This window comes from Vicugna pacos, chromosome 1, assembly GCF_048564905.1.
Source record: "Vicugna pacos chromosome 1, VicPac4, whole genome shotgun sequence".
Classification (NCBI taxonomy): Eukaryota; Metazoa; Chordata; class Mammalia; order Artiodactyla; family Camelidae; genus Vicugna; species Vicugna pacos.
In genome coordinates, this window is record NC_132987.1 from 91444511 (window position 1) to 91464748 (window position 20238).

At 34.3% G+C, this 20238-nt stretch overlaps 1 protein-coding gene across 10 annotated transcripts in view; it reads right to left on the reverse strand.

Moving 5' to 3' along the window:
• The window catches only part of CADM2 (cell adhesion molecule 2), a 489482-nt gene that overhangs the window by 127898 nt on the left and 341346 nt on the right, over positions 1–20238 (reverse strand). For all 10 annotated transcript variants that reach the window (XM_072967458.1, XM_072967476.1, XM_072967472.1 and 7 more), the window contains 2 exons: positions 15201–15353; positions 12917–13054 (listed from right to left, as the gene is read on the reverse strand). In XM_072967458.1, the coding sequence (XP_072823559.1) occupies positions 12917–13054; positions 15201–15240 (178 nt within the window). In that variant the 5' untranslated portion in view covers positions 15241–15353. The remainder of the gene's footprint in view (positions 1–12916; positions 13055–15200; positions 15354–20238) is intronic.

Consider the following 20238-nt stretch of genomic DNA (forward strand, 5'->3'; position numbering starts at 1 on the left):
TGGAATGTGACCAAAAAAGATGGGGCTCCTTTTCCCTCCCAATCAAGGACTACATTATTTTTTTAGGAGAGGCAGGTAGCCAGCATTTTGTATTCCCCTTACTCTTGTTCTTGGTTGCAGAGACTTAATTCCGAGTGAGTGTGGCTGAGAGATTAGGGTTATCTTCCTCTACCCAGTCCCAATTCACTGGCCAAAAATATAAGGATCTCCATAGTTCTCACCCAGTCCACTTACAGACTAGAGATTTTAAGTCAGACAGGAGAGCCAAAAAGACCAGAGGCTACTACCACTTCCCCATGTCCTGCTTATAAAGCAGGAGTGAGAGTTATTTCAAAAGAAGAAGGCCATGCCACTAGCTCAGGAGGAGCAGCATGGATATTTTGCCCAGGGGAAGAGGCAGGCCATAATAAAAGCATTCTGAAGATCTCTCTAAGGGCACTATTTGGAACAGAGGGTGAGAAAGCCCAAACCTAGGGACCTCTTGAAAATATTAAAGATTTTGGTGGTAAGCAAGTAAGAGGAGATGGGTAGCCCCATGAATTCAACAAGCTAGACCACAGAACAGCTAGTTTATGAGAGAAAAGAACAGCTAGGAAGAAACTTCCTGTCATCAAAGAAAATCTCAAAGACTAGCCTCAAAAAAATACTTCAGCAAAGTGTCCTCAATTTAATTGGATCAGGCTGCAGAACAATTTATGCACAGAACATGGTTAAAAACAACAGTACAATCAACTGACAAATGGTGGAGAAGAACAGCTGTGCATAATACCAGTGTACAAGAGAGGGGGAGCGTAACAGAGATATTAGGGAAAGAAGCAGTCAAAGAGAACCCTACAAAAACTACTGTCTTCCTAGGGTGACCATGCACATATCAAAGCTTTGTCCTCTGAGTGACGTCAAAGGCAGTGTAAACAGTCCACTCAAGTGACTAAATTTATGAAAAAGCAAACAACAGCAAGCTGCAAGGTGAGATCAGTATCCAGAACTGCTCAGTTTATTACCTAAATGTCTAATTTTCAAAAAAAATGAGATGAAAATAACAGGAAAGTGTAACTCCTACAAAGGAAAGGAAAGCAAACATCAAAAACTTCTGGGAAGAAGGTCCAAATGATAGATTTAACAGACAAAGACTTCAAAGGATTCATTATAAATATATTCAAAGAACTAAAATATAACATACTTCAAGAAGTAAAACAAAGTAATTGTGAACATCAATAAAGATACAGAAATTATAAAGCAAGAACCCAAATCAAAGTTCTGCAACTGAAAAATGCAGTAACTGGAATGAGAAATTTAATAGAGGACTCAACAGTAGTTACAAACTAAAAGAGATACAAGATCAATGAAGATTATATAATCTGAAGAAAAGAGAAAAATTATAAAGAAAAATTAACAAAGCCTGAGAGATATTTATGACACCATTAAGTACAAAACTTGTGTAGTAAGATCAGAAGGAAAGGGATAAGGGAGTAGAAAGACTTTTGAGGAAAGACTGATTTAAACCTTCCTAACTTGATGAAAAACATTAATCTACACATACAAGAAGCTCAGTAAACTTCAACTAGGTTAAATGCAAATAAAAGATCTATATCCAAACACATTATAACACAAATGTCAAAAACAAAGACAAAGAAAAAAAAATCAATCTTGAAAGCAGGAAGAGAAAAACTTTTCACAAACAAAGGGACTCAAAAAATATTAACTGACTTCTCATTAAAAACAATCGAAACGAAAAAATAAAATGTGATATGGTAGATAGAAATCAACCTATATCAATTGTAACCTTAAGTGTCAATACATTAGAAAGATCTAACAATTACAAACATACACACACACACACACACACATACATATACACACACACACATAAAGCATCCAAGTTCATGAATGAGAAACTGTAAGACCCAGCAATATCTTTCCTAGGTACATGCCCAAGAGAAATGAAAGCACACTTCTATACAAAATCTTGCACTTAAATTTTCATAGCAGAGTTATTCATAATAGCAAAAAAATGTAAAGAACCAAATGCCCATCAACTGACAAATAGATAATTAACATGAAGTAGGTGCATACAATGGAATAATATTCAGCAATGAAGTGCTGATGTATTGCTGGAACAGAAACCTTGAATATGTTATGCTAAGAAGCTAGTGACAGAAGACCATAAATAGTATGAATTCATTCATACGAAATATCCACAATGGGCAAATTCATAGAGATAGAAAACAGATTAGTGGTTGCCTAGAGCCAGGGAGGAGATTGGGAGGAAATATGGAGTGACTGCTAATAGATAGAAAATTTCTTTAGGATGATGAAAATGTAAAATTACTTGTGGCAAGAGTTACACAATTCTGTGAACTTACTAAAAATCATTGAATTGTACACTTTGGGTAAATTTGACGGTATACTAATTGTATTTCCATAAAGCTCCAATATATATGTGTGTATATGTGTATACACACATATATATATATATACACCAAATAAATATAAATAAAATTTACTAAATAAATATAAAGATTAGTAAAAATGGCTAATTTCATGTTTGACAGCAATTCAGAAGGAATACAAATAATTAACTTAAAAAGTTACTGATTAAAGAGAAAAAAGAAGAAAAAGAAAGACTGGTCACTCTCTTGGAAGATAAACACTACACATGATAACTACTTTCAAGAAACAGAGTGTTTAGTATCCAAGTTAGTAAATAAAACAGTAGTCAGAGAATGTACTTAGGACTTTATGAACCAACTCTAATCTGTACTGCTACTGAATAATCTCAGTAAAATAATCTGTCTCTATCAATTCCCCATTACCGATGCAAATGGAACAAATATTACCAAAGCGTGAAGATACTACCTCACTAATATAATATGTCAATTAGGCTATAATGTTATTACAAATTATTTGAATCTAATGACTTTTATTGATCAAATAATTCAAACAATCATTTTTAGAGAGATCTGATTCATAAATTTCATAAACTATCTTCCTGGATCCCAAGAAGATTATTTGCTAAAGTTGATGGAAATAAGACCTTCTCTCTTAGTATCCCACAAAAACCTTAAAGAATTGCATTTCCATGAAAAATCTAAAGCTAACGAATGGGAGAGGCATCTTTTTTAGCACATGAAAGAGCCATAAACTGTCTTGGGGAAATAACCTGAGGGGAATTTGAACAGTGATTGAGTTCTCCATTAGCAGATGTTAGCTAAGAAACTAGTAGGTTTGAATATTTATGTTACTATAACCTCAAGATTGCTTACTGGCTGATGATTCCTGGATGACTGAGGTATACACTTGCTTGAACCCTTAAATTAAAAGCATTGATTAAAAACATGAACTAAAGTCAAAGAAAAATTGATAGCATGCTCATTCTTGATAATACGTGAAATCCATTTATATTTATCTCATTTATAAATACTTTATATTTATTTATCTCATCATATACACGCTAGAACTTTTCTTTCCATTCCCACAATAACCCATAACAATGCTGAATTTCTGTGGCTACATAAAATAACTTCTAACTTTAAATCTAGCAGTACTGTTACTCTAAAATGTTTTGTCAAAGTGAGTAGGGATACATTTCACTCTAATTCATGTTCATCCTCCTAAATCTATTATACCATCTTAAGACAAATAAGCAATTAGGCAAAATTAAAACACACTATCGTTGAAATAAAAGTACTATTTCTCCACATTTCAAAAACAAAGACAACAAAACTTTTGCTTCCAACCCAGTGGAGTAACAAAGCTGGATTTACCCCTTACCTGAAAGCAAAGTTTTCGAGTTATTGAACATCATAATCATGGACACTGATCCCAGAAAGATGGAAAGCTAGTGAGATGAACCCTAAAATCTGTCCCTGTTTAATGTCTTGAGAGATCTTCTAGGCTGTGGTACATGGAGGGAAACCCATGCAGAACCTGGTGGCCTCCCCAAGTTCAGCTGATAGAGCTGGGTGTCTATGAAGACTAAAGCAGTTAGAGTTTACAGGATAGAGTATCAAAAAGAAGGGAACTACACAAAAAGAGACCTTCAGACATCTTCAGTGCCCCACATAGCATTTGGCAAAGTAAGTATTGATCAGCATATCTGTGTGAGGAAAGTGTTTAATGGACAAGAACCATCAAAAAGGATTAGAGAAAATAGTGTATGGTGCTCACTCAGGGCTGGGAACAGTGCTTGTCCTAACCAACCTGACTGAAAAAACCCATTACTGTTACCCTGGGCACTGAGAGGATTTTACATCAGGAATGAAAAACAAGTAATTCTTATGCAAATCAAAACTACAGTGAGGTATCACATCACACCAATCAGAATGACCATCATTAAAAAGGCCACAAAGAATAAATGCTGCAGAGGCTATGGAGAAAAAGGAACCCTCCTGCACTGCTGGTGGGAATGTAGTGTGCTGCAGCCATGATAGAAAACATTATCAAGATTCCTCAAAAGACTAAAAATAGACTTGCCATATGATCCAGTAATCCCACTCCTGGGCATATATCCAGAAGGAAATTTAGTTCAAAAGGATACATGCACCCCAATGTTCACAGCAGCACTATTTACAATATCTAAGACATGGAAACAGCCTAAATGTCCATTGTCAGATGGCTGGATAAAGAAGCTGTGGTATATTTATACAATGGAATACTACTCATCCATAAAAAATAATAAAATAATGCCATTTGCAGCAATCCAGATGGACCTGGAGATTGTCATTCTAAGTGAAGTAAGCCAGAAAGAGAAAGAGAAATACCATATGATATCACTTATATGTGGAATCTAAAAAAAAAAAAAAAAAGACAAACTTATTTGCGAAACAGAAACAGACTCTCAGACACAGAAAACAAACTTGTGGTTACAGGGTGGGTGGGGAGAGTGAGAGGAGATAATCTGGAGTTAGAGATTTACAGATACTAACTGATATATATATAACAGATAAACAACAAGTTTATGCTGTATAATGCAGGGAACAAGATTCAATATCTTGTAGTAACCTATAATGAAAAAGAATATGAAAATGAATATATGTATGTTCATACATGACTGAGGCATTGTGCTATACACCAGAAATTGACACATTTTAAAGTGGCTATACTTCAACAAATATATATATATATTAAAAAAAAGAGAAAAATAATCTTACAATAAAAACTACTCAGTCCCACTTAAGGAATTTAAAAGAAGCTCTGAAAGGGTTAAACTCTTTCTAAGTTAACCAGCACAAAGCTTAAGAATATTTATAGAAATAGGAGAATATTCAGCATCAGAAAGGTAAAATTCACAATGTCTGGAATCCAATCAAAAACTACTCTGCTTTCAAAGAAGCAGGAAAATGCTATCTATAATGAGATCAATCAATCAATCGAAACTGACCTAGAAATAATACAGCTGAGAGAAATAAGAGACAAGTGCATTGAAAATATAAAATCACTCAAAATACATTCAAAACCTAAAAATGTGAAATTTATGGAAGTGATCCTTGTGATCTTGAATTAGGCAAAAGTATCTTACATATAATATACCAAGGCATGATTTTTAAAAGTAAAAAAAAAAACCCATAGTATTAATACAATTAAAAATTTGGATTTCATGAAGTAGTATAACCACTTTAAAAAATAGTTTGGAAATATCTTTAAAAATAACTATACATAGGTCTGCCATTTGACGCGACCGTTCTGCTCCTAGGCGTTTACCCAAGAGAAACAGAAGCACAGATACATACAAAGACTTATACACAAATGTTCATAGCACCTTTATTGCAAGGCCCCAAACTGTCAATAACCCAAACGTCTATCACCAGATAAATGAATAGACAAGTTATATTATGGATATATTCAATAGAATACTAATCAGCAATAGACAGGAAGAATATTTATACTCGTAACATAGATGAATTTCAGAATATTTATCCTGAGAGATCAGAAGAAGAGTATATACTATATGATTCTATTTATATAAAATTCTAGAAAATGTAGAGTAATCTATATGACATAATGCAGAGCAGTGGTTTCCTGGGAGGGAGATGGGGGATGGGCAGAGAAGGTCAGGAGGAAGGAATTATGAAGGTATATGAATGAACTTTTGTAGATGGTGAGTATGTTCATTATCTTGATTGTGTTGATGGTTTCATCACCACCTTTGTGAAAACAGACCAAACTGCACGCTTAACATATATGTAGATTGATTTTTGTCTATTATATCTCAATAAAATTGTTTTCTTTTTTAATAAGAAATTTTTAAAAGTTTCTTAAAGATTTTTGGTGATCATTTGCTTTCATCAGCTATTCACACCCAGAGAAATCAATTCTTTTATCTCTTTCCAAAAAGATGTCTTATGTATCTCATGATGTCTTGAAAGAGTCTTGAGGTAATTTACTTAACAGCATTTCAGAAAACTCCAGGTCGTGTATGTACACACACACCCCCACCAAGGCCCCACTAGCAGGTATTACTAATGCTATTTCTTTTCCTCATTTGCTTTGGGGTCCAGCATGATCCAGACTTAAATGGCAAGGACACTTACAAAGTGGCAAATTTAAACAAAAGAACACAAAATATCATTGGTTTATGGTGTACACTGTAAGCTTAAATACTAACACTTTCAATTAATGCTTGTCATACATGATACAGGAGCTTTAACCTTAGGAGACACAAATGCCTGTTTTACTTTCCTTTGTGTTTAGCTCCAGAGAATTAACAATCTCTGGATTACATGTTAATATTTCACTTATTTAAGTTAAGGTTTTGTACAACTGACATTCAATGAAGCATTAGGCCAAAACTAGTTTTGCAACGCCAGACAGAGTATTTAAATTAAATATATATCCTACCATTTCTTAAAGTAGATTCCACAGAGTTCAATGCAGGAAACACAAAACAAATTTAAAAAGAAAATCATACAGTCAAAGAACACTGCTAAGATGTTGGCTAATGGAATTTTTGCAGTAATTCTCAGAAATGTTACTGCACTAAAGCACATGTCGATTCAGTTTTAGAGAATCTCCTTCTAAGAGCAGACTCATAAAGGACACAGAACAACGAGTAATTTTCTAAACTTAGTAGATTGAGACCCCTTTCCCTTCTTTCTTTGATTATCCATGAATCCTCGGCTTCCTGGTCTCTAATTCCATGCATTCTCAAACTACAGTGAACCTAAGGATCAACAGAGGTACTTAATAAATATTAGGACTCCTAGGCCTGAAATCCAGGAGTTCTGATTTTAAAAGTCTGCACTGAGCCCAGGAATCTGCATTTTGTAACTAGTACCTCAGGTGATCCTAATCCAAGCAGTCTAAAGGCTTTTGAGAAACATAACATTCAGAAATACACTCTACCAAATGCTGAAAAAATTATGTCCTAAGTAGCTTACAGTAAAATTACAATATATTTAGCCAACTTGAAAATGAGCTGCTGCATTATTTTTGATTAACATTAAAATCTAGGTCAAAATCCCTGTTCACACAGGGAAATGCAGCTAAAGAAAGTCAGCTTAAGCTTGATGGTCAAACATTTGGAACAAATGATGTATAATAAGTAAATAACACTTGTAGAACACAGGCAATACTATTAGGTACTGACAAGCTTCAGCGACTCACCACAAAGTCAGGCTTTGACGGATATGCAAGTTATTACATAGCATAATTCTCAGGGTCAGGAGAGAGTCCTGAGGGAGTTCTGTTGGAAGCGTGCTGTACACATAAAGCGTGATGACTATTTCAAAAAGCTAAAACTAAAAATGTTCTTCATTAAGAGATAATAGACCTCTTTGTCAAAATTCCTTTCTTAGTTATAAGTCACCTAACTTTAAAAGCTTGCTAAGCTTCACTTTTAGATTCTATATAGTTACGTCAACCTCAATATTTTAAAGAAAAAACATATTTATTTCTGAATACATTTCTCCCATTGCCTTTCTTAGTTTCACATGTTCACTATCCAAGTCACTTGGGCACCCAAATTGTACTGTCTTTGACCCATATTTTAGCCCCATTTTCAGAATCATTTACCAAGTTCCTCTGAAATTTATCTTCTCTTTTAAATCCACCTCTTTTTAAAATTCTGTTTCATCCATTAGTTCATAGCCTAATTAGCTCATGCTCTAAATGTCCCTTAAATACTCTTTCAGCTGTCAGCTTTCCTCCCAAACTCAAGACCTGAGTCTTAGAATCAGAATATTCAAGCCCAGTCTTCGCCAGATGTGTAACCATGAGAAATCATTCTTCCTCTCTGGATCGGTTTCCTGTTTGCTGCATAACAGATTCTTACCAGCTTAGTGTCCTCAAGCAATATGCACTGATTTCACAATTTCTATGGATTAAGAGTTCAGATAGGGCATAGCCTGGTCCTCTTCTCAATGTCACTAAGTTGGTGTCATGGTGCTGGCGGGGGCTGTGATTCCCGTAAGTTTTAGTATCCCCTACAAACTCAGATGGTTGGCAAATGTATTTCCTTGAGCCTACATATTCAAGGCCCTCATATTCGCACTAGCTGTCACTAAGGAACAGCTTTCAGCTCCCAGAGGTCACCCACAGTTCTTCATTACATGGCCCCTAAAGATAGTTCACACAATAGCTATTTGCTTATTTCCAGGCCAGGAGGAGAATGTCTCTCTGGCTCTTCAATCTTTTATAAAGACCTCACCTCATTATGTCAGGCTTCCCTTGACAATCTAACCTCTGACAAACTCAAAAGGGATCCATAATTATATCTGTAAAATCCCTTTTGCCATGTAAGGTAACATGATTAAGGCGGTGATGTCACACCTAGTCACAAGTTCCTCTTACACTCCAGGGGAAAAGATTGTTTTAAAAAATGTGGCTCATTAAGGGTTATCATCAAATTATACCTAACATATTCCTGGAAAAACTAGTTAGCTGGAAAAGAAAATCTTAAGATTTTATGATAACTGCTCATACTATAAATTACTAAACTTATACACAGAATGGAAAGTTTATATAAGTTCTCAGGATGCTGATACATTTAGGAAGGCAATACACATCTTTTCCCCACATTTAATGGCAAATATCCAGACTTCCTTGCTACACAGAAGATTAAAAGCTGCACTGAAACCCCCTGCCGTTTTGAATACAGAGCTGCCCAGAGGCACCAAAGGGATTTCTGAATCAGATTCATGGGGAGGGAAAAACAGAGTTAGATGAAAATTATGACTGTTCACTCCACTGTTTAAAACAAACAGAAGAAAATGTCTCACCACTGCCTACAGAATAAATTCCAACCCCTTAATCTGAGTAAAAGACCTTCCATGACTTAACTGGCCCCTGCCTTTGCATTCACCTCCCATGTCCACGTCACTCAGAAAGTTTCATAGTTCCTTCAAATGATCACATGCTTTTACTCTGTGTAAGCATGTGGTTCCTTTTTTAAGTATGTTCTACCACCTACTTTTACCCACAACCCATATGATGAATTTCATTCATTGTTTAATACACTTACTCACTTAACAAATCTTTACTGAGGACCTAAATTCATCAATAATTCTTGTCTTCACCTGTCCCACAAAACAGGTCTCATCTCTGCTTCTTCCTTGGCACAAAAACTGTAGCCAGTTCCTACATCTATTACTAGACCTGCTAGATCTTATGTTCGTATGTCCACCCCCAAATGTGAGTATCTTAAAGGAATAATTCTATTGTGTTTATATTTCTAGGACTAATTCAGGGATTGTTACAGCTCATCAATCATGCTCAAGATAACAATAATAATGAGAATAATATCTAAATGTATTCAGTGATTCCTTGTACTATGAAAACACTTTATACATATTGGCTTATATGAAATCCTTGCAACAGCACTTTGAAGCAAGCTTTATAATCGTCATTTAGCAGATAAAAAAATCAATATTCAGAAACAGAGACAAGGCTTTTACAGAAGTTACTGATATTTCGCAATGTTTTATTCTCTTGAGCAATGTCGTCCCCAAACAGAAGCATCATTATTACCCCCACATTTAACACACTACTAAAAACAGAAGTTCTCAGGTTCCCACCCAGACCTGCTCAATCAGAAAACCAGGGCTCAGGGCCCTATAATCTGAGATTTAACAGGCCCTGGAGGTGATGATGATGATGGCTAAAGTTTGAGAACCACTGCTCTATAATCTAATAAATATCCTGGTCAAGAAACTGTAATCGGCTAGAACTTTGAAACAATGTTCCCCCAGAAACTTGGTAATTCAATTCAAATGTTAGATAGAAATGGACAAAATATTGTACAGAAAAAATAATTCATCCTGAAATCAGAAGTCACTTTGAAGGCCCATCCCTCCATCCATCCTAGAGTCTGAAACTTAACACAGTGTCAATATGCTGACTGGTCAATACTTAGTTAAAACATACGGAAAATAATCCTTCCCCTTACCATAATAGCTACTTTGGGATTTACATAATAGTATACATTCCTCTTTATAGGAAAATATTCCTCATAGCTAGTTCTATTACCCCAAAGTCATCTTAAGTATCTCCAGGTCAAGGTTCCTCTTTTTTCATTCGGATATTCACTCATGCCCCATAGAATGCTGTGCACTTGGAACACATTTTAACAATTTCTTATTGAATTGAATTTAGCTGGATTTGATTAGCCTATGTTTTTCCATTGCTTTATACTAGGGATTGTCTTTTTAAAAAGTGTCATGATATTACAGCAAAAACTGTTCAATGATAATAGGAAAACAAAGTTTGATTTCGGAAAAGACAAGAGTGCAAGATAAGGATGGAGCACTGCCTTCAGGGAGGAGAGTCGGCTGAGGGATTTTGGAGTGAACTTCTACCTGGCGTATCTAGAGAACAGCCATAGAAACGAAGATGCATTCTGCAGAGAGTACTGCAAACATAATAGGAGCATATACACCTATAAAAAACAGTTTAGAGCACTCAGGAATTTCACCAGCTAGTTGTGAAGACAAACTATGTAAACATGTAAAAGAAGAGCTGTAAATAGATAAAAAGCTATGAATGCAAGTGTAGGAATAATAAATGCTCTATTGATAGTCATGCATTAAAGAGCATAGAAAAGAAAAGCTTCACTAATTCTGAAAAGAGTACAGAACCTTATGCTCATTCTGTACATGATTTTGTTTTGATTTTTGGTCTAGTCCTGAATCAGATGATTTTAAAGTACACTGTTTATAAGATCCAAAGTATATATTTTTATATATAAACAAAAATCCCTCCATTTAGTTTAAGAACAACTCTAGCATTCAGAGCAGAAGCCAAATTTGTCAAAAAGTAAGATATTTTATAAAACTATTTTTATGAAAACATTATATGTTTCCCATAAGGCTACCATATAAAAAACAATCAATCAGTATTAATGACTAGTATGTTAGTCTCTGACCTCTCTGAGGACATATTTACACGAACCACAAATAAAATGGTAAGAAATTAAGAACTAACTATGTCAGAATTCAGAAAGGGTTGCATGTACATGCAGTAATAAAACAATTTAACTGAAGGAGAGTATTTAAAAAGGAAGAATATTCTAGTATAAACCAAGCCCTTCAAACAGAAAAACATCTGATACAAGAATTCACTGCCTGGAGCTTTTTTATAGGCCAAGGAAATCGGATTTTAAACTTATCCTACAGGTTAAGGCTTTCAATCAGAAGTGCTTAAGCAGAAAAAGTGACTGGCTCAGATCCTTGTCATAGTAAGATAAGTTTGGAAGCGATGTACTGGGTCCATTTAAAAAAGCTCTAACCAAGGCCAGACATTTACTGCACATAACTAAACAAACATATCCTAAAGGCAGAATTAGAATGGATGTTCCTGAGCCCTGGCAGAACATAAGAGAAAGTTTAACTTAGCATAGCAATGTGTCTAACTTGTGTCTTGGGTGCTTTAATTGCTCCAAATTTAGTCCAATAAAGTGAATTTATTACAGGTTCTGAAACAAAGATAGTGATTAGAGATAAATTACAAATAGGTTCCTGATTTGAGAAGAAATTTACAGAGCGAGGGTAATTAAAATAGAAAAGACACAGAATTATTATACTGATTATTAACCCATGACTTCTTAGTAATATAGGCAACTCTATCTGTTAGGTCTACATGCCCATTAGTACAACACTTGAATTATAAGTTAAAATAATCAGAAGGGTTTGCATAAACCTATCTCCTAGAAGGTTACCTTGAGATTGATACATAATTACTATATATATAGGAAACATTTTTAACAATCACAATAAATTATTCTTATACTTGGATTTTAATGTACCCGTGATATCAGCTCCAAGATATTTGCATGTGTAATATAAAAAAAATTATTAACCTCATTAGCCATCTCCCCTATAAACTTAATCCCCCTAAAATGCATATTTCTGTGTGTGTATGTAAGTTTAGGTGCATGAAGAGCAGAATTATGCTTAATATTTAAACTTCTGTGCATTTTTACTGAGACAAGCACTTTTTTTGTCCTCCGTGAGAACCACTAAAAATCAGATTTATTGATGTTTAGCTATTTTATTCTCAGAACTTTGTATTTCCAGAAACCAACAAATTGAAGAAATATTCATGGAGTTTCTCTGTCTATAATCCATATGCTATAGAATATGAGTGTGGAAATTAATCATATCTACCATGTACTTACTGCTTGTTATTGTCAAGCACAAATCTATGTATTTTAATATATTTTTAATATATTAACACATTTATTCCTCCAACTATCTAATTGGATATATATTATTGTAAAATCTGCTTTACATAAAAGTGGGGCACACACAGATTTTATTAATATACCTTATAAAATTTCCTAATTTAAGATAAGTCTGGTTCAAATTACACTTAATCAGAAAGTGACTGTGGTATGAAAAAGAAAATACAGGATGCCCTGGATCTAACACTTCACATTAGTTTCAGCACATTAATTTTGATTTGGAGATCTTTTCCCATTCCTCACCTTTAATCTCTTTGTCATTTTTGAACCATCTTATATCAGCTGCAGGTTTACTACCAGATGTTTTACAAGTCAGCTGCATCAAGTCTCCCTCCATAACTGGTGATGAAAATCCACTAATCTGAGGCTTCTCAGGAACACCTAAAATTTAAGCAATAAATGAAATAAACATCAATTACCAGGGTTGATTTGTTCTTATGACTATTATTTTCACAAACTAAACTGGGTGTTTAATGGACAATAACTTCAATCAAGAATAATACACTGCTATATAATAAAATACTTAAAATATATAAAAATATATATATGTGTGTATATATATATACACACATAGACACACACATATTTATATGTGTCTGTATATATGCATATTTGTATTTATTATTCTGAAAACATAAAGTGCATTTAGTTCAAAGTCTTTTTTTTTAATTGAATTTTACCTGCAAAAATACTCTTTGTAAATCTTAAAAGCAACCATTCAATATATCTTAAGATTTACCAGTATGGGGATTTAAGAAGGTAGATTGCTTGCATTGGGAAGAAAACTCTGCAAAGGACATTTCTTTATTCTTTAGTAAATTGTGATTTATCTAAAATAGCATCTTTCATTCCTGATTTCATAATTCTTAAAGCTGAAAAACATATTATCTTCTGTGTACTTTGTTCTAGAAAATGCATTTTGGAATAAGGGATTCATCAATAATTGCAACTATTCTCCTGATTTCCTGATTCTTCTGAAGTAGAGGATGTCTCTTGGTATCATTTGTATTAGAAATGCAGTTGTAGTTTTGTGGAGCACAATATATATTATTTTTAATGCTAGCCACTTAGTACCTTCTTGAGTCCAAATCATCCAATGAATAAGCAGATAACTAATACACAGATCCAGTATGTGAGTGATTGAAATAAAGAACACTACACATTTTGGGAGTGCAACCATTTTCTGTTGTCATGACAGAGGTTTATTAAAATTTCTTCTAAAAGTATTCAGTCATAAAGGCAGGCTGAAAGCTTCTTGTACTATTTAATTCAGTTTGAAAAGCATCAAATGTAAGAATACTGGACAGCAGCAATGTAAGAAATACAAACTAAAACAACAAGAACAAAGATAAATGACAGATCAACATTTTCCGATTAGCTGACTAGTTTTTTTTTCTGAATACCTTCATATTGCCTTTAAAAAAATTATGTCACACCACTATTTACTAAACTGAAATTAGCCATTTGTCTATCCTTGGGGTCTCAAGGTAGCTCCTCTACAGAGCAATACATTAACCTTAGGCAATTGTTATCCTGAAATACTCCCTTTAGTGGGTATATATTGTCCTTAATGGCAGACTTGAGAAGATTTTTATAAAAATAGTCCCAGTGGGACTTGCAAAGAGACATATTTCACATCCTATGCACAAAACCAATTCACTAGCAGGATTAAGTTTAATATTCTCACCCAAAAGAATAGCATGCACCAGCTCATTTAAATGCAGTGTTCTGCCTTTATCTATCAAAAAAGGAAGGAGAGCTAGGGGAAAAAAAATCAATCTTTAAATTCCTCTAACTTGTTCAGTACACAGGTGTGTTTCAATGAACTACGGCAATTTCAGCTGATTGGGCCACTGACGTCTGTGGAATCACAGAGAGCTCTGTCTGAGCTGCAGCTTGATTGCCTTGGAATCTCTATGAATGTATTGCTCTTTGGTGTCACTATAACCTTTAGAAAAATCGTCCAATATTTAGAGAATAAAAACAAAAAGAAGCTACAAGATGCATGCATAAGTGACATTATGCACTTCACTTAGAAATCTAGAAAACTACAAAGTCAAAAGGCAAGAAGATATGTAGAAATGTCAGGGTCCTTTAAAGACACTGAAATACACAAAGGGGTCATATCCAGCAGCCAAAAGATATTAGGGAAGACCCTCATTGGTAACTGATGAGAAAATGGAGGCATACCCTATAGACACGTTGAATTCAGTATGCTCACTATTCTATCACTTTACACAAGGGTCACCATATATACATTATATAGATGAGCTGACACAAAGGAATTTAGTTGAAAATCAAGAAACGTGGTGTCTGTTGCTGGCCAGGAAACAAAATGGCTGTGTTCTCCAGAAGTCATATAAATCTTTACACCTCTCTTTATTTATAAAATGGAAAAGTGACTAAGTGACTTTTTAAAATGCCTTCGGATGATCCTCAAAGTGTATATTTGTTATTGATTCATGTTGTTGTTGTTGTACACACCTCTCTGGCTTGTGATTACATAGTGTTAGTCCCTTGCACTTACCCAGAACAGTGAGATAGGCCTTGGAAGTTTTGACAGGCATTGTAAATAAAGAACAGGTGTATTGTCCTTCATCAGAGAGAGAAACATCACTGACGCTGATACTCAGTTCATGCCAGGAAGCCCGAACCAGCTCGATCCTATTGTCCCTTAAAGCTAGAAAAATAAAATATTGGAAATACGAACAACATTAGGCAACGTCAGTACTGTTAGGTTACATATTTTTAGCATATCACAATAAATATTTTCTTTGGCTTTATGTCTAGATCTAATTTCCTGAAATATTTTAAAGGAAGGTTTAAATATATTGAACTACTTTATCAGATTTGTGTAACCAAAGTAGAATTAAATGTTCCTTAATGTTCTCAGAAATAACTTTTTAATTAAATGATTCCATCTAGTAAGTAAAACACTTTGGATGAGGTAGATGTTGATAGTGATAAAAATGGCTTTTCTCCACAAAGTCTTTCACTGGTTACCAGTGCCAAGAAAACTGTAAACAAAAGGGTTCACTTTTATGCACAAATACATTTGGAAAACTATGACTGCTTCACGACCTCTAAAAGACCAACAATGAACCTTAGGATTTTGAAAGTTCTCTGCAGTAGAGATACCTGTTAAACTTTTTTTTTCTTTTTATTAAGAGCTGACTTTCAGCTGAAAAACACAAGTCAGGTACCTGATGTTTAAATTTGCTCTGATTGGTTGTTTCCTCTGCTGTACCTGTCTGTTAAATACTTTTATATGCTTTGGTTCAAACCACCTTTTCTATCACAGAAGACTTTTTTCACTGAAGATCTCTTAGCTTCTTGCTAATTTATGCTCCTTTTGACTCATTTTGGGGAAAATATTAAAAAGTTTAAATATCATTTTATGCCTCATTAAGTGTAGTTATAAAACCTGGAATTAAGCAAGAAGTGACCAAAGGAGTACTCTGAAAGGTAGAAAGAGGAAAGAGGACTGGTTAGGGATACCAGGACCTGAGGAACAATACAGTGGCTCCCCAGCCAACTGTAGAAGGCAACTGAGGCATGGCTTCTCCTAACCAGAACCTAGCAACAGAAAGTGGCCTAGGTAGACCCATTTTTTATCGCAGATCAAATGGGATTCTTACCAGGAACTTCAGGAGACACTGGGATGCCCAAAAGGGTAATCAAGTTAGCACATCACTGCCAAGTGCCATGTAAAACAATCTCCTTCCCCACTGGGCTGGAGACTCCCCTGCCCTCCTGAGAGGCAATGGTCAATTGGGCAGCATGGACGGTGGGTCAGTCCTGCTATAATTACTCAGCTCTTGAAATGATCTTCAGTGAGCCAAAGAACCACTTATCCCAACTACAACATCAGGAAATATGGCCTGAGAAGTTCCTCTGCCTTCTTAGGTGGCACCAGTAGAGATGAATGCAACTCCCCATGGAACCAGACAACTCAAAGTGTCTGATTAGCACCACAAAGGCTCTGAAGATTAAGTTGTTGGTATAGTCTTGGTGTACAAATGTAAGCCAAGATCTGTGTGCTAAACCTAAACAAAATGATTGCCTTCTAGAACAGAAGATGTAAATAGGACAGAGTCTCCTAACACAATAGCCAAATGCCCAGGATGTGGTAAAAAAAAAAAAAATCACTGGTTACACCAAATACCAGGAAAAACATAACTTGAATGAGAAAAAATAATCAACAGATACATACTCACGGACATAGAAAACAAACTGTGGTTACCAGGGGGAAAATCTATGTGGGGGGGATAGACTAGGAGTTTGGGATTAACAGATATACATTACTATATACAAAATAGATAAACAATAAGGATCTACTGCATAGCACAGGGAACTATATTCAATTTCTTGTAATGAGCTGTAATGGAAAAGATACAGAAAAAATATATATGTATGTATGTATTTGTATAACTGATTCGCTTTGCAATACATCTGAAACTAACATTGCAAACTGATTACACTTCAATAAAAAAAACAATAAAAAATGTTGAGAAAGAATGAAAGGCAAAAAAAAAAATCAATAGGTGCTAACACTGAGTTAAAACAGACGTTGAAATTATCTGACAACGAATTTAAAGAAGCCATGCCCATGTTAAAAATGCTTTAACAAATAATTACTAATTATCCTAAAACAAATAATAAATAAAGAAAGCAAAATAATATAAAAATTATTTTAAAAGAACCAAAAGGAAATTATAGAAGTCAAAATGCAATAACCATAACAACTCACGAGATTGGCTTAATAGTACAATGTAGATGTCAGTGGATATAATCAGTGAACTTAAGGATAAAACAATAAAATTCACCCTTTCTGAACAAGAGAGAGAAAATAGATTGGAAAATAACAAACAAACAAAAATAAACAAACAATAAACAGAGCCTCAAGGACTTGTAGGAGAATAACAAAATATCCAACATGGGTACCATATGAGTCCCAAAAAAAGAGAAAGAGAGTGGAGCTGAAAGAATTTAAGAAATAGTGATCAAAATCTTCACAAGTTTGGTATAAGAAATACAGTTACAAAAACAAGAAGAGGAGCAAACTGAAATAAGATAAACCCAAAGAAGCCCATACCAAGATACATTAAAACTAAACTCCTGAAATCCAAACAGAAAAAAAAAAAAAACCTTGAAAGCAGCCAGAGAGAAACATGTATTACATGTAAGAGGACACTAGTTCATATGATAAAAGATTTCTCATTGGAAATCATGGAGGTCAAAGGAGTGGCATATTTTTCAAAGTGTGGAAACGAAAGAACTGTCAATAGTGGATTCTTATCCAGAGAAACTGACTTCCAGGTATCAAGGGTAAAGAAATCTATTCCTAGAAAAAGGAAAACTAAGAACATGTTTCCCTTGCAGATTTGTCTTCAAGAAGTTAAGTTCTTAGAATAGAAGAAATTTTGGAGCATCAAGAAGGAAAAAAGAACAACTGAAAGAACAAAAAATTGGGATAGATACAATATAGAATATCCTTCTTCTCCTGAGTTTTCTCCATTACATGATGTTTGAAACAAAAATTGTTAACATTGACTGATGCAGTGTGCGACACATATGGAAGGAATGCTCAAGACAAGTAAAAACTGGACAGGGCAAAGGAACCTAATGGTTTCCATACTTGACTAGAAGCGATAAAACTGGTAGACTGTGGTAAGTCCTAAATGTATAGTATTTCAATACTTGGATCAACTACTAAGAAAACATACAAGTGAAAGTGATACAATCAAAAACTCTATAAATAAAGTTGAAAGAGATAGAGAAAAGATTAGTGGTTACCAAAGGTTAAGGATAGTAAGAGTTGGTGGGGATGGGGAGGGACATGAGTGTGGTTATAACACCACAGCTATATTCAACTTCTTGTAACGAGCTGCAGTGGAAAATAATCTGAAAAAATATACATATGTATGTATATGTATAACTAAATTGCTTCGACTATATGTCAATAAAAAGTAAGAATTAAAAAAAACACAGCACAAGGGATCTTTGTGGTGATAGAACTGTTTTGTATGTTGACTGTGGTGATGGATATATTAACCTACAAATGTGATAAAATTGAATCAAACTAAATACAGACACACACACACACACACACACACACACACACACAAATGCATGCATGTAAAATTGGTGAAACCCAAATAAGATTGGTGAACTGTATCAATGTCAATTTTCTAGTTGTAACATCTTTGCAAGATGTTATTTGGGTGAAGGGTACATGGACTTCTCCATATTATTTCTCACAACTAGGCATGAATGTACACTAAAAACACAGTTTAAAAAATTTATGCACAGTTGATGGAATAGGGGAAATGGTTAGGTTCTCAAAGCTTAAAATTCATTATATACCTTGGCCATAGAAGAAGATAGGGATTCCAAGTATCATATATTCTTAAATTGCCTGTACCTTCCCTTCGTGCTTTGTGAGAGGAGCAAGCAATTAGAAAATATAAAATATTCTGGAAAATTCTAAATCTTCATGATTTTAAGTGTATTTAAAAAAATCATCCTCCCATTTACTCAAAAAACACACACCTTAATGATTACAGTCCCTCTGAGACCATTCTTTGTTAACTCTAATTTCATAAGGAGACACATATTTGCAAAGATTTTAAAAACTGCTTTTTACTGAATATAAAAAATAAGGAAGTTAGACTATGATTGTGCTCACAACTCCATTAGAGTACAGCAGACATTTTATAAAAAATATCTATTTCATACTCTAGCTCCTACACTCCCTAATATATATATGCCTTGTTCAGTTGCAAGAGGAAAACAGTGGGACACAGATTTGTCATTTCCCCAATAGGACCTCATGCTATATCAACCACTTTTCAAAGCTATGATTGATCTAGAAAAAAAATTTATCACTTATTTCTTGGCTTTTTAAAAAAGAAGTCACCAAAAGGGAAAATCTCAGGTTCCTGCCATGATACTGTATGGGTAAAACATGCTACTCACTCCCTGTGTTCAATTCCATTTCCTCTAACACAGGTTCCACTGACAGAGGGACAGCGAGCTTACAATTTTCAGTGAATCTTGGCAAAAGGAATTTAACTCTCTTTTTGTCAGACTACCATATGGTAACTATATAACATTACCAAAATCAAATTAAATTACTCAATACATACAAATATAAAAATTCATATTTAAACCATTTGTGTGCAGTAGAGCTAAAAGCACTAAGTTTGGAATCAAAATATCTGCTTTAAGTACTTATATGAGGTCAGGTTTTCTGTGGGTAATAATGTATTTCCATCTTTGGATTATGATGGGAACTTAATGATATTATGTAATGTGTCAAGGGCTTTAAAACAAATCTGCAATGATATATTAAAACATTTGGGGTTTGGAATCTTGATGAGAATTGAAATTTTTAGAGTCTGAAATGTCTCAATTGACTCAGATTACCAAATCATATAAATTTTTTTTTGTTGTTTCATGATCCCTACTAACCTTGACTAAAAATTAGGCTCTGAAAGTAGAATACCTGCATTTTAATGTAAGCTTTGTTATTGGTTAACCATATGAACCCAGGTAATATTGTG